Source organism: Zootoca vivipara, chromosome 9 (genome assembly GCF_965207765.1).
Source record: "Zootoca vivipara chromosome 9, rZooViv2.hap1.1, whole genome shotgun sequence".
In the NCBI taxonomy this organism is placed as follows: Eukaryota; Metazoa; Chordata; class Lepidosauria; order Squamata; family Lacertidae; genus Zootoca; species Zootoca vivipara.
In genome coordinates, this window is record NC_142592.1 from 51,618,771 (window position 1) to 51,633,056 (window position 14,286).

General features: G+C 45.9%; 1 protein-coding gene across 1 annotated transcript in view; it reads left to right on the forward strand.

Moving 5' to 3' along the window:
• Window positions 1-14,286, forward strand: part of DGKI (diacylglycerol kinase iota) — a 146,632-nt gene that overhangs the window by 24,510 nt on the left and 107,836 nt on the right. The window contains exons 8-14 of the mRNA XM_088652247.1: window positions 261-335; window positions 1,398-1,493; window positions 2,822-2,904; window positions 5,901-5,961; window positions 8,863-8,976; window positions 10,035-10,172; window positions 11,102-11,180. Of these exons, the coding sequence (XP_088508373.1) occupies window positions 261-335; window positions 1,398-1,493; window positions 2,822-2,904; window positions 5,901-5,961; window positions 8,863-8,976; window positions 10,035-10,172; window positions 11,102-11,180 (646 nt within the window). The remainder of the gene's footprint in view (window positions 1-260; window positions 336-1,397; window positions 1,494-2,821; window positions 2,905-5,900; window positions 5,962-8,862; window positions 8,977-10,034; window positions 10,173-11,101; window positions 11,181-14,286) is intronic.

A 14,286-nucleotide genomic window follows, 5' to 3' on the forward strand; every position in this document is an offset into this window, starting at 1 on the left:
CCTTGGAAAGTCTCCAGTTCTGAAAGTACCAGTCTGGTGGTCTCAGTCAGTGTGTGGCTTTCTCCATAACCGGTGGTGTGACAGTGTAAAAGCATGAGGCGCATGTCTTTTTCAACCCACGCATGTGTGGTGTTATCATTCTCCAAAGGTACTGCCACAGAAGTGTTTCTTATAGGGATACTTTCCTTTTCAGTTTGTTCTTTTTAAATACTCTTCCCCTTCTCCTCCCTCCCCCTCTTTAAAAAAACATATATATACAGAATTCACTGAAAAATTCGACCAGGCGGAAGAAGAGGACGTCTTTCAAGAGGAAAGCCAGCAAAAGGAGCAATGAGGTAAATCTTTAATGCACACTTTAAGGGTCTGACATTAGCTGGGGTTCCTAGAACTATTTGGGGGCCTGACAGGTGGCTGTAGAGCTATCAGAAAAAGCTAGGAGGTTCTCCGAAATGTAAACTTGATGTCATAATCCAGTCAGTCAATGGAGAGTGTTTTCAGTCTCCACTGTTCCCAGGCCAGATATATTTTATTAAAAACTGTAATAGTTGAAGTAATGATTCTTGTCCCTCTTCCTTTTGAGTGTGCAGTTATAGGACTGATAATGAAATCCAAGAGGATGAATTCTAGTTTGTTATGGATTCCCACAAAGAGACATGGGGATTGAAGGCTGGCGAGTTCTCTGTTAGAATTCTCTGTTAGAGAAGACTAATCTTTCTCCCCCCCCCTACATTGCTCAAGTCCCCTGAGGGGATGATATGACGATTAAATTTTATATTGTAAATATGGTCTAAGAGTAGGAAGACATTGGCAGAAATGGGGCAACACATAACTTTTGCCGATAGGGGTGAAAAGTGTCATTTGAAAGTGTCTCACATTGGAGAACTATTGGAGAAGGAAGAAGATCATGGCAAGAAAGTAGTTGTGATGTTGACCGCTACCACTGTCAATCAAGATGGTGGAAGGAGTGTGTATATAACCCGTACAGCACTCTGATTGGGTCAGGAAACCAAACGTTCACCCATCTGCCTTTCTTCAGTCACACAAAGTGATACTGGGAGGTCCATTCTCCCTTGCCAACTGCCTTCATTTCCTCATGGAGGACAGACTCATAGCTTGAAAGACTTAAGTCCATCTCTTTCCTCGAATGTTATGTTGCTGTTAAAATGATGGCACATGTGTAGCTTCTTGTAAACATATTTAGAACATGCAAGCCGTCACCCACATCTCTTTCGTAAATCTTGAATTATCTGGTGTCTCTGACTGGTAATTTTGCATATCTAATTCAGGGATGGAAGAACCTGTGATCTTCCTTCTCCCATGGCATCCCGAGTCAACATGCTCATTCCATAAAGCACACACCAATGTCTTCTGACCCATTTTAATTTTCTTTCTTCTAGGAGAACAAAGGCCGTCCTTTTGTGGTAAAACCCATCTCTTCCCCACTCATGAAACCATTGCTTGTATTTGTGAATCCAAAAAGTGGAGGGAATCAGGTAAACATGGAACACCGAACTTGGCTCCTTTGTGCATGTTGCGTCTTTGTCAAAGATGTGGGTGTAAAATGAATTGATTTTAAAAAAGAAATACTGTAAATGCTTCCATCTTGAATTAAATGCTTCTGGAGCGGAGGATTTTGTTTTCAGTAATGCATTTTATTGATCAATTGGATACGTATTCTGCCTTTCTGCCAAGGCACCTGAGGCAGTTTACAGTGTTAAAATATTAAAACAAATGCATTATATAAAATGTAGAGTGACAGAGTCCTTTCAGGCCAACTTGGGGGCTGATAGCACAAGTAATAATAATAATTTTGTTGTTGTTGTTTAGTCGTTTAGTTGTGTCTGACTCTTTGTGACCCCATGGACCAGAGCACGCCAGGCACTCCCGTCGTCCACTGCCTCCCACAGTTTGGTCAAACTCATGTTAGTAGCTTCAAGAACACCGTCCAGCCATCTCGTCCTCTGTCGTCCCCTTCTCCTTGTGCCCTCCATCTTTCCCAACATCAGGGTCTTTTCCAAGGATTCTTCTCTTCTCATGAGGTGGCCAAAGTATTGGAGCCTCAGCTTCACGATCTGTCCTTCCAGGGAGCACTCAGGGCTGATTTCCTTCAGAATGGATAGGTTTGATCTTCTTGCAGTCCATGGGACTCTCAAGAGTCTCCTCCAGCACCATAATTCAAAAGCATCAATTCTTTGGCGATCAGCCTTCTTTATGGTCCAGCTCTCACTTCCATACATCACTACTGGGAAAACCATAGCTTTAACTATAATAATAATAATAATAATAATAATAATAATAATAATAATAATAGTCATAATAATGATTGATTAATTGTACCCCGCCCATCTGGGCTTTCAGCATATATAAAAAACACAGTAAAACATTAAACCTTAAAAAGATTCCCTATACACAACTGCCTTCAGATGTTTCTTAAAAGTTATATAATTATTCATCTCCTTGACATCTGATGGGAGCACATTCCACAGGGCGGGCGCCATTACTGAGAAGGCCCTCTGCCTGGTTCCCTGTAACTTTACTTCTTGCAGCGAGGGAACCGCCAGTGCTGGATCTCAGTGTCTGGGACCTTTTGGCCTGATGCAAGAGCTCATCTTATGTTCTTATACACATGCAGGTCTTTTTTAAGCAGGGGAAGATGGAGAAGGAGCTGCCCCAGCAGTTGGCTCAGGCCATTAAGAGAACATTTTACTGGCCTGAATGAATAATTCTTTAAAAAATAAATAAATTGCTGCAGCATTTGTCCAGGGATTCAAGAACTGTACTTCAGAGAAGTTGACTGTTTTCTTTTCCTCTTTCTTGACAGGGTACTAAGGTTCTCCAGATGTTCATGTGGTACTTGAACCCACGTCAGGTCTTTGACCTCTCTCAGGAAGGACCAAGAGATGCGTAAGTTCTGAGATGTTTGATGTGGTTTGCTATTCTGCACTTTTTTTTTAGCATTAGCATGGGTATTTTGAAGGGTACCAAAATTGGCATTTTGAAGCAACCATTAAGAGATACTGGCTGGAATAAACACATCTTTCACAAGGTGGTCCAGAAGAATTTATGGAAGGAAGGGAAGTTAAACTCCCTTTGTCTCTGTCACAGTCAGTCCCTGGGGAGAGAGTTCTTTAAAAAGAGCATCTCTGCTGAAATCCTTGGCTCCTTGACTCCAACAACCTAACTTCAGATAAAGCTAGGATTTAGGATAAATCCAGTGCATGGATATATAACGGGTGGAATGCAAATTCTGTGGAATGCAAATAAGTTGGAAGAGGAGCATGCAACATGATGCCTTCTGACTTTGCATACCTGAAAATGACAACAGAATATGTGCTCTACAATTCTTCTATATAATCCAATACTGAGATTGTGTATTAGAGAATTGGAATCGGGCTGAACTTTAGGTCAAGGAGAGAGCCCTGAGCAGGGCCGGATTTAGGTTTGGTGAGGCCCTAAGCTACTGAAGGTAATGAGGCCCTTTATATGTCCAGCTGTCCTTTGTCAACAACAAATTATCAATGTTTTTTGTGTTGAATATACGCTATATGGTAATTTATGGACCTAATAGGTACCTAAAACCATTTGCACATAACAAAATATGTATTTTATCAAAGTAATTGTTGAACTGAAATACAGTCAAGAAGAAGTATATTAATAGTCAGGGCCGGCGCGCTACTAAAGGCAAACTAGGCTACTGCCTAGAACGCTGAAATTGAGGGGCGCTGCGCTGGCCAGCCCGCCCGCCGCCGCCTGCAGGGCCATCCCTAGGCTCGGGCTGGGGGGTGCCAGGGCACCTGGCGAACAGGGGCACTGTGGGGAGGAGGACGCGGGAGGCGATCCTTCTCTGAGGCCGCCACCGCTGTGCGCACCTTCTGGAGGCTGGCCTGGGCGGCGGACACTGTCTCCGTGCCGCTGGCAGCACCGCTTCTTTCCTGCTCTCGGCCACTTCCGGCCGCTTCCTCCCGCTCGGCCCAGAGGCGCCCGCAGCTTCTGATTGGCTGCAGGAGCACCTCTGGGCCGAGCGGGAAGCAGCCGAGAGCAGAAAGGAAGTGGTGCCGGCAGTGGCACAGAAACAGCGTCTGCCGCCCAGGCCAGCCTCCAAAAGGTGCGCACAGCAGTGGCGGCCGCTGTCTCCATGCCGCTGCCGGCACCGCTTCTTCCCTGCTCTCTGCCGCTTCCGGCCGCTTCCTCCCGCTCGGCCCAGAGGTGCCCACAGCTTCTGATTGGCTGAGCAGCCAATCAGAAGCTGCGGGCGCCTCTGGGCCGAGCGGGAGGAAGCGGCCAAGAGCAGGAAGGAAGCAGTGCCCCTTTTCATCCCTCCTGCCACTCACACGGGGGGGGGGGGTGCGTCAGAAGGTGACCTCACCTAGGGTGCCAAAAACCCTAGTTAATAGTGAAATACATTTAAGAAGAAGTAAATTAATAGTGAAATAATTATTAAGCTCTAACTTAAAATGCTTTCCCCCCATAACAAACTTAATAATGCAAACACATTGGCATTTGGCAATAACAAAAGTTATATTTTAGAAATGCACTTCCATTTTCCCCCTTTAATTTTTTGGGCCCCCCCAAAGAGAGTGGGGCCCTAAGATATAGCTTGTTTAGTTTATATGTAAATCTAGCACTGTGAGACAAGTCAGCAGCTTCATCTCGGTGCATGTGAATTGAGCATGAATTCTACACAAAACAGATTTCTTGCAGGGAGAAACTAACCAGTGGTAAACTTCCATGTTGCAACTTTTCATTATCTGAAATGCAGGCCATATTTTTCAAGGCCACGAGGTGGTGCTCTCCGATAGTTACTAGACCTCCTATAAGGTGCTGCTTTCATCGCACTTTCAGTCGTGGACTGCTTTGTGTGTGGATGTTAAATAGTATGTATGAAATCAAATAGGATTGATATAGCCAAGAGGATCACTGGCAGAAATTGTGCCACGTTTCAAAAAGCCACACATGTAGTTTGAATAGGGTTGCCATATTTCAAACAGTGAAAATCCGGACAGAACAGTTGTTGAGCTGTTTTAAAGGGAAATCGCCAAAGATGACACTGCCGACATGGATTGCCATATGTCCAGATCTCCCCAGACATTTTTTATCAATTTTCGTTTGGACACTGCTTCCGAAAGCGGCATTCTAGGTATGTCCAGGAAATTCCGGTCGTATGGCAACCCTAAGTTTGAAGATATGTGATACAGCAACATAGCTAAGCAGGTACAAGTCTTTCTGTATCTGGATGGGAGGCCAAGAACGAACCTGGTGGATGCTGCCTTGACTTCTATGATGGAAGAAAGATGAGATAAGAAAACTAATCATTTAATAATAAAAACAACGTTTATCTAATTTTTCACTCAGTCAAATAACAATAAAAAAACTTCGAACATATGAGTCTGCCCGTATTTAGGCCTGTAATATTCTGTAATGATTCTCCACTCCACTAGGCCACCTGACCACACAGTTTCTGGGTGTGGGCTTGATTATTGCCTCTGTTTCTCTCTAGAGTTAATAAATTTTTGGCATTTTGATTGAAATGGTGCCCTTTCTCCCATCCATGCTGAATGCTGCTAAAGTCCTAGCCCCTCCTTGCCATTTCATTTGCCCTGTGATGTTGCTTCCCTTTCCCATGTTGATCCTTGGGGGGGGGGGAACCATTTGGTGGACCCCACTTATTTCCTGCTATATTTATTGGTATGTCCTAGTCTTATACCGGTAGTTCTCTGTCATCTGCTCTAACTGACCTGCCCACACCTGTTTACACCTGGTCGTACCTGGGCAGTTCACCTGCTTACAGTTGCTTGTTGGCATATCTCTCCTTGCTTTTTCAATGCAGGGTTGGCCAACTTATAGCCCCCAGGCTGAATCATCACATCAGCTTTTTTTCCATGCTTGTTTTCTTTTTATAGGCTTGAATTGTACAGGAAAATGCCAAATCTTCGAATCCTGGCCTGTGGTGGGGATGGAACGGTAAGTCCCACAACATTTTGGGGGGTAATAAGCAAAGGAGGGAAATTGCTGTGAGCCGAATGCACAAAAGGGGTCACATCACCACTGACAAACAGCACACGCCAAGAAAAAAAGGGGGTGATGATGTTGAGGAGCAAATAGTCTGACCTGGTATAAATTAGCTTCCGATGTGCATAGCTGTCAAGTTCTCCCTTTTTTTAAGGGAAATTCCCTTATGCTGAATAGGCTTCCTCGCGAGAAAAGGGAAAACTTGACAGCTATGCCAATGTGTGCCCTGTTCCTCATGGGTGCAACAGCATGGATAGAAAATAGCAGAAGGCTTCATAGTGAAGCTACTTCATGCAGGCAGCTGCTGGTCATAAACGGTTAATTCACACATCCATGCACATGACTTGACTTTTCTATTCTTTATTACCATATACGAACAGTGGCAGCGTTATATGACTCCAATGGAGAGCATTTTGTTAGGTGTTGGGAAGTTTGAGTTGTTATACCCATAGCTGCCAAGTACCCCGTTTTCCCCGGGAAACCCCCCATTTTTACTTACCTTTTCCTGGTGGTCCCCCGTATCACTTCGTCTCCCATTTTTCTCCGTTATTTTCTCCTGCCAGGGGCCATTTTTTTTCTTTCCGATTTGCCCTTCTATGGGCACCAAAAATGGCCACCACCAGCTTCAAAAGTCGCATCTATGCATAGAAGCGACTTCCGGTGTCGGCGGCAGCCATTTTTGGTGCCCATAGATGGGCAGAGCGACACCGGAAGTTGCGCCGACACACTTCCTGACATGCGTACAAGCGACTTTCGAAGCCGGCGGCGGCCATTTTTGGTGCCCATAGAAGGGCAAAGCGACACACGTCGACGCAACTTCCGGTGTCACACGGCTGCCGGACCCGGATTCTGCAGGTTATACCTGAGATGATCCACACATGCAAACAAGTCACCGTGCTACAGCTATCAAGTGTAAAATCATGCACGTGTGAAGCTTGCCTCAGCATGCAGGAGTAAAGTTTAGATAAATCAAGCAATTTGTAAACCAGGCCTTGGAATTCTGTATATGACTGCTCTTCTTTGCTCTTCCTATAGAAGACATTTCTGGCAGATGGGAGATTATCTCCTTCTGCCTCTGCCTCTCTCATAGTTATAGTATTGGGGGGTGTCATCTTTGGGATCTCCTCTAAGCTTGTGATTTATGTCTGCAAGAAGGGAGAAAGGCGCTGCTAAACGGGTCAAACCAGTCTCTTTATTAAGCCAATGGCTGCAGCCAAGTCTGTAAATGATCCGGCTGCATAAGTAAAGATAACAGGTGAGTGGTTGACACAGAAATGACTAACTGAAGATGGGCAGAAGGGGGAGCCAGCCATCCCTGGCTGGGGGAAGTGTCATTAGAGCCTGTGTAGGAGAACAAATACCGTAACTGGCAGTCTTGAACTTGGCATGGAAAAGAGACAGAGGCTTGACCAGGTTCCCTGTGCTGAATTCAAAGCTATGGCTTTGCTCCACCCTCCGTCTCCCTGAGCAAAGGAGAAAGTTATGTTGCAGTGCTAATGCTGTGAACCTTGCATCTTATGCTCAGCCCATGTATGTGCATAAATACAACCACATATCACAAAGGCCCCACTGTCTGATTCTACGTGCAGAGAGCCCTGAAATCTTGCACCACTTGATATATGTGATGTGCGCAGCTGTATTTTAAAACGCTGGCTTTGGGTTTGTTGTTCCGGCATTCCTTCCATTTCACATTTTGAGCTAACGGGGGCAGCATCTTCTCATTAATATGAGAGGCACATGACTTATCTATGCTGAGGTTATGTTAGAAACAAATTAACGTCTCGTTGTTCCAAAAGCCATTAAATCTAGAAATGAAAATCTTGCTCAAATGGATTTAGTGAATATTCAATGAGACCAGATATTACTTTGCATTATTGAAAGAAACAGAAAGTGGGAGATTTTCCAGTGTACCTGCCCAATTGTTAACTTTTCCCTCTTCTGGCAATAAAATGGAACACTGTCAACTTCAGGCAATCTGTATTCTAGACTCTTTCAGTCAGCCTTCTGATTCGGAACAATTCGGAGGGTGTCTTATCCAATTTTCTAAAGATCATGCAGAGCATTTAGGATCCATAATAATATACTTTTTAAAAAAACTCAGCTGAAACCCCCAAAGCTTTATTTCTCAAAATGCAGCTGCTGAGAACAAGTAGAGAATTTGGACTGGGGCTGTAGTACAACATGGAGGGTGAAAGGGAGATGAACCCTAAAGGAATCTAGGAGCAGGGAGAGGGAAAGAGTTTTGGCCACTGTGAGAACAGGATGCTGGGCTATAGATGGGCCTTTGCCCTAGTCCAGTAGGGTCTTATTATATTATTATGGGGGTGCTGCTGTCCCAACTTCTGCCCCTGATTGATTTCCTCTGCAAACTTAAAGTCCTCCCCAAGCTGCTATTAGCTGCGACAGGGAAAACCCGCAGGCAAAATGTTTTCTCCTTGCAACTGCAAGTTTTCTTCTTGGTGGAGAGAAAACTATTTGTGAATGATAGTGTTTGTGTGTGATTTGGATCAGGGCCATGGCACAGGGAGGGGACATGAGTGAAATTATTTGTTTGTACTTATTTATTACATTTGTACCTCAACGTACCTGCTGGGAAATCAAGGCAGCGTACGTGTTTCTCTCAACCTTTTATCCCCATTAATACTCCTGTGATGTAGGTTAGGCTGAGAATGGGTGATCCTGGTTTTCGGGTTCTGATCTTTAAATTCATAGTATAAACCACACACCAGCAGAAATAAAATGGCACAGACTAGAAAACGGTTGAGATATGCGTTCGGAGAATCCCAAGTAGTGTGTCTCCCCTGCCCCGTAGCCTATGATATCATTTCCTTTCCTGTAATATTTGATGTTTAGGTGGGCTGGATCCTCTCCATCCTGGATGAGCTGCAGCTGAACCCCCAGCCTCCTGTTGCTGTACTTCCGCTTGGCACTGGGAATGACCTGGCACGCACCCTCAACTGGGGAGGGGTAAGCGGATTGCATGTTATGCCTCAAAATATTTTATCAGACATTCTCCGGCTGCTGTTTGAAAGGTGTGAGATCTAGTTGAAGCAGGAGAAGGAGAAGAGGTTTCTGAATATTCCCTTTAGGAGGTGGCAGGCCTCTCCATCATTGAACCCGGTAGGCATTTCCTTGGTGGATACAAAGTACACATTTCTTTGCTTGGGTACCACTTTCAAGAGATGTGTGAAGCATGAAAGAGAAAGGGCTGCTTGATTTCCCCTTTCCCTTGCTATTTCCTCACATATAATGAATTTTTCTATGTTGTTTTCACTAATATCACCACCATCATCATTAAAGAGGTTTTTATATGCATGTTTTAAATGCAATTTCCCCTAAAATGCACATGCTCGCACACACTCTTTTTTTGTGTGCAGAACTGCATTGTAGCATTGCGAATAGAAGGCATTTCAAAGGATAGCTGCATTTTGGTTAAGTTATTGTTTTAAGATGTGCAAATTAGCCAAGTCTGCAATAAAATGCAAACTGAAGTGAATTTCTCACCCCTACCTCTATGGACAGAAGACACTCCCCACTAACTGATTTTTATTTCCAAACCTTTAAGGGAAAACAACTTAGGTGTTATGTGTTATCAGACAAATAGCTGGAAGGAAAAGGGTTAAACAGCTCCCCCCACCTACCTCATATCTGCCCCCAATCACAGTACTTCCAGTCTGTTTTTCATTACAAAAAAGCAAAAACAAACAGCAACACTAAATAACTAATCTCGTTTGAGCCTGAGAACTTGCCCTACTATTACTCGGTTTTATTTCATTCTTAATGCATAAATCTCCTTTTGGTCTAATGTTTGGGAATTTCTGGGAGTATTACCCCCCCCCCATAATAATTCTAGCAACCTCTCTCACTCTCTCTTGAAAAGTGGTTGGAATAATGGAATTCACATACAAGCTTTTAATAATATTGACGATCCCATATTCTGATCAAGTCTCTGCAATACTGTACATAATTTACTGAGTACAAATGCCAATTGTTGACACCAGGCTATGAATATCTCCTATTTTCAGGGATACACAGATGAGCCTGTTGCAAAAATTCTCTGCCATGTAGAAGATGGGACCATTGTCCAACTGGACCGGTGGAACCTCCAGGTGGAGAGAAATCCTGATTTGCCCCAAGATGAACTAGAAGATGGAGCACGGAAGGTTAGTATGAGATCTTCCTCTACCGGAACAAACCGAAGGAAGAAAATCAGGGTTCATGGAGGATGACAAGGGAATGCTGCCCAGGAATGCTAAGAATTTACAGTAGTTTTCTGGCTTAAATAATTGCATTTATTTACATGGTTGTTTACTGTTTCTAGAAAGGCAGAACTAGAGTAAGCCAATAATCACGAAATAAACCCTATCTGTTAGCAGCATTAGGTCATTTAAAAGAAGTAAAATCAAAAGAACTAAACTTACGAGTCCAGTGGACAGGGACCCACTGGTTCCTTGGCTGATGATGGCAACAGGCCCTATTCAGGCATCTTTCCTGAGCAAGCCTGTGAGCTGTTGCAAGCGAAACGGTATTCATTACTGCCTCTGCAGCTTGGCTAATGAGCGTCCCTAATTAGCAACAGTCCAGTAGCAACTTCAATGGTGCTTTGGACCAGGCAGACCTTCTAAGCCAGTCTTGTAAACTTGATGTGAGCTGCTGTTGCTACATGCTTCACCTGTAGCAGGAGGCATTTCCAGAGAAGAAATCTGAATTGCTTGAGAAAAAGGTCCTACAGGCTGAAGGCGACCTTTTTGTGCTCCTTTTACAAAGTCCTCCTTTGTCTCCTTCCACTTCATATGGGGGACGGTCCCTGAGTGGTAGAGCATGTGCAGAAGAACCCAGGTTCATTTCCTGGCCTCTCAGTTATTATTATTTTTTAATGCTGTAGCTGGGAAAATAATACTTCTTGAAGAGCTGCTGGCAGTCGGATCATAAAATATTGGGTTACAAAGAACAAGGCAGCTTGCTATGAGTATTTGGAGCCATCATGCCTAGTCATTCTTGCCCAAGGTGTCCTAACATTTGCCATTGCATATTCTTAATCTTTCTTTTCACACACAGCGTTTCCCTTGTTCCCCTTGTCTTATTATTGCAGCTTCCCCTCAGTGTTTTCAATAATTACTTCAGCCTGGGATTTGATGCTCACGTGACACTGGAATTCCATGAATCTCGAGGTGAGAGAACAAAAACAATATCTCCTCTTCCTGAGCAGCAGGGTGGAAAATGAATAGGTTGTGAATGCCTTCCTTCAACAGGTGCTTTACCTTATATAGCAGGCAGAGCTGCAACAGGTGTGGCTTCTTCCATTGCAGTACAGTGTGGGATGAGCTTGAGGTGGAGACTGTTCTTATTCCTCAGAACACAACAGAGGAGTTAAAGCAGGGATGCTGTAGGCCTTTCGATATTCTTGGATCTCAACTCCCATAATCCTTGACCATTGGCCATATTGGACTTGGAGGGTGACATATTGGACTTGGAGGGTGATAGGTGCCCAAGCCCTGAGTTAAAGGAAAACAGGAGATGATTTAGGTTTCTCTTTAAGAGCTGAAGCTTTCTGCAGACAAGCTGCTTATCAATCAGCTGGTTTTTGTGTGTGCAGGAATTACATGATGCATGCAATGTTTTTGAACATTCATTTGGATCTGTTTGTGGGAAGGCTAAATGTCTTCCCATAAATCTCCCATTTCCCTACAATTTTAGCGCATAAGCGTCACTTTCCTACCTGCAAAACAACCTGTCTTTTAAAGCAAGAAGTGGATTTGTTGTGCCATATTGCTTCAATCCACTTTAATAGTCTAAACCTAAATCTGGCATGCATTTGAAACCCTCCTACAAAGTCTGGAGGTGATCTAAGAGTATACCTCTAAGACAGAGGCGTAGGAAGGGGTGTGTGGCCTGCCCTGAGTGCCATCACTGGGTGTGTGTGTGACAAAATCCCCCCTGGGCAGGGATCGCCACGCCAATCTCCCTCCTGGGTGGGGATTGCCGCAGATTGATTTGGTAATCTCCCCCCCTGGGCAGGGATCACTTCAGATCGCTTTGTCAATCTTCCCCCTGGGCAGGGATCGCTGCAGATCGCCATTCCGCTCTCCCCTCTGGGTGGGGATCGCCTTGCCAATTGCCCCCATGGGTGGGGATCACTGCCTCGCCCCGTGGGCGGCCTGCAACGCCCCGTGGGCGGCCCGCACCCAGGTGCACAGCATGTGCACTGCTCTGGGTGCCCGAGTGGCTAGCTATGCCGCTGCTCTAAGCTACTTATTAATGAGAAAAATCTCAGAGGAGACCTAGCGCCACCCCTTCCTAGGTTTCCACCCAAAAGGATTGCCAACTCCTTTCTGGCAGGGCTCATGTAGTTGGGGGTTTGGGCTGCTTTTAACTCTTCAAGGTAACTTTATATTATTTTATGCAATGAGTCACGTCGACACTGGGCTTTTCTCCTCTCTCGTGTGGTTTAGCTATTATTGTCTATCACATCAATGCTTTGTTTTAAAGTTGTTATTATTTTAACATATTGCACACAGCATAAAGGTTTTCTGTTATGAGGTGAGCAATACAGCCAATCAATAAATGTACCCTTACCAGCTACACAGAAGGTAGATGTTCCGCAGATGAATCTTTTTCCTTGCATGGTGATTATTTACTGTTGCTGCTCAAAGTTTCACCTGATAAATTTCTGCCTGCCGTGCAACGTTGAAGAAATAGGGGCCCCACCCATAACCAATTGGAAATCCTACCGATCTTCTTTTGTAAAAAGGATTGCAGTGGTATCTCTGGTTGCGAACGCTTCAGGTTACGAACTCCGCTAACCTGGAAGTAGCTGCTCCTGGTTGCCAACTGTCACAGTGGCTGGAGCGGACTACTTCAGAGTAACAACTCTACCCAGCTCTGCATTTTATTCTTTTATTGGTGCTGCGTATTTACAGTGCTGAAGTCATTGCTATTTACACGGAGCGATGTGTTCAGTCGGGTTCAGAACCTCCGAATGGCTTTTGGCGCGTCTTTCTCCAACACAAAAGCTTTGGCAGACCCATCCTCTTTCCTCTCCTCTTTCTGCGTAATTCCGGAGTTGGGGGGATGGGTCTCCCCCCCTTATTTGCCCCTTCCTGTCCCACCTGGGACCCTGGCTCCGCTACCTTGCCTGAGCCTCGGACACAACTTCCTGCTTCCCCACTGGAATCGGAACTCCCTCTGCTTTCCCCTGTGCTCGGGGATGGGCTTGAACTCAGGAGGGGAGGGACTTCGCGATATCCTCTGTCCCTCACATCCACCCCCCTCCCAAGCTCCCCTTCTCCCCTCCCCAGGTCTCCCCCCTGTGTCGGTGACGACTGGAAGCCTAAGAACTCAGTACTTTCCGAGCCCGTTGGTGTGAACACCTCCCCCCAGTCCTTCTCGCCCCCCCTTCCGCCTGGGAGGACTGGAATCCCAAAAAGTCCGTGGCGTCAGAGCTGGTGGGGGTAAAAATGTGCTGCCAGTCAGCTCCTTCCTCTGACTGAGTGGATCTCGGCGACGCCCATACTTCTTCCTCTGGTTCCTCAAACTCCGCTTCCCATCTCCATGGTGAACTGCTCTCCCGTACTCCTTCCCCCTCCCCCTCCCCCTCCCTTTCCATGTGCCAGGGCTTGGGTCTGTGGGGAAAGAGGGCGTGAAATTCTTCCACCAAGAATTCCTCCTGTATCTGAGTGGCTGGGACCCATTCATTCTGTGACGGTGGAGCATCCTCCCATGCCATGAGATACTCCAGGCCCCCCACCCCTCTCCGTGAATCAAGGATGGCCGTGGCCTCATTGAGTTGCTCCCTGCCTTCCCTCTCCCCCCCTCCCTCGGGGGTTTGTTCGCTGTCTCGGAGCCTGCTACTTTCCCTGTACGGCGACAGCAGCGATCTATGAAACACTGGATGCACCCTCATGTCCTCTGGTAGTGCCAATCTGAAGGCTACCGGGTTGACCTGTTGCGTGACCGTGAAGGGGCCCAGCCGTCTGGGCTCCAGTTTTTTGCACCTCCCTCTGGTGGGCAGGCCCTCCGAGGACAACCAGACCTTGTCCCCCACCCTGATGACCTCCCCTTGTCGCCTGTGGCGATCTGCCCCCTTCTTGTACGCCTCCTTGGCCCTCTCCAAGTGTTCTCTGAGCTGCTGGTGCACTGTCTCCAGTTCCTCCGCCCAATCCTCTGCCAGTGGGCCCTCCTCCTCCTCCTCCCCCTCCCTTTCCGGGAAAGATCTGAGGTCGCGCCCGTAGTTGGCCTTAAAGGGCGACACCCCTGTGGAGACGTGCACTGCATTAT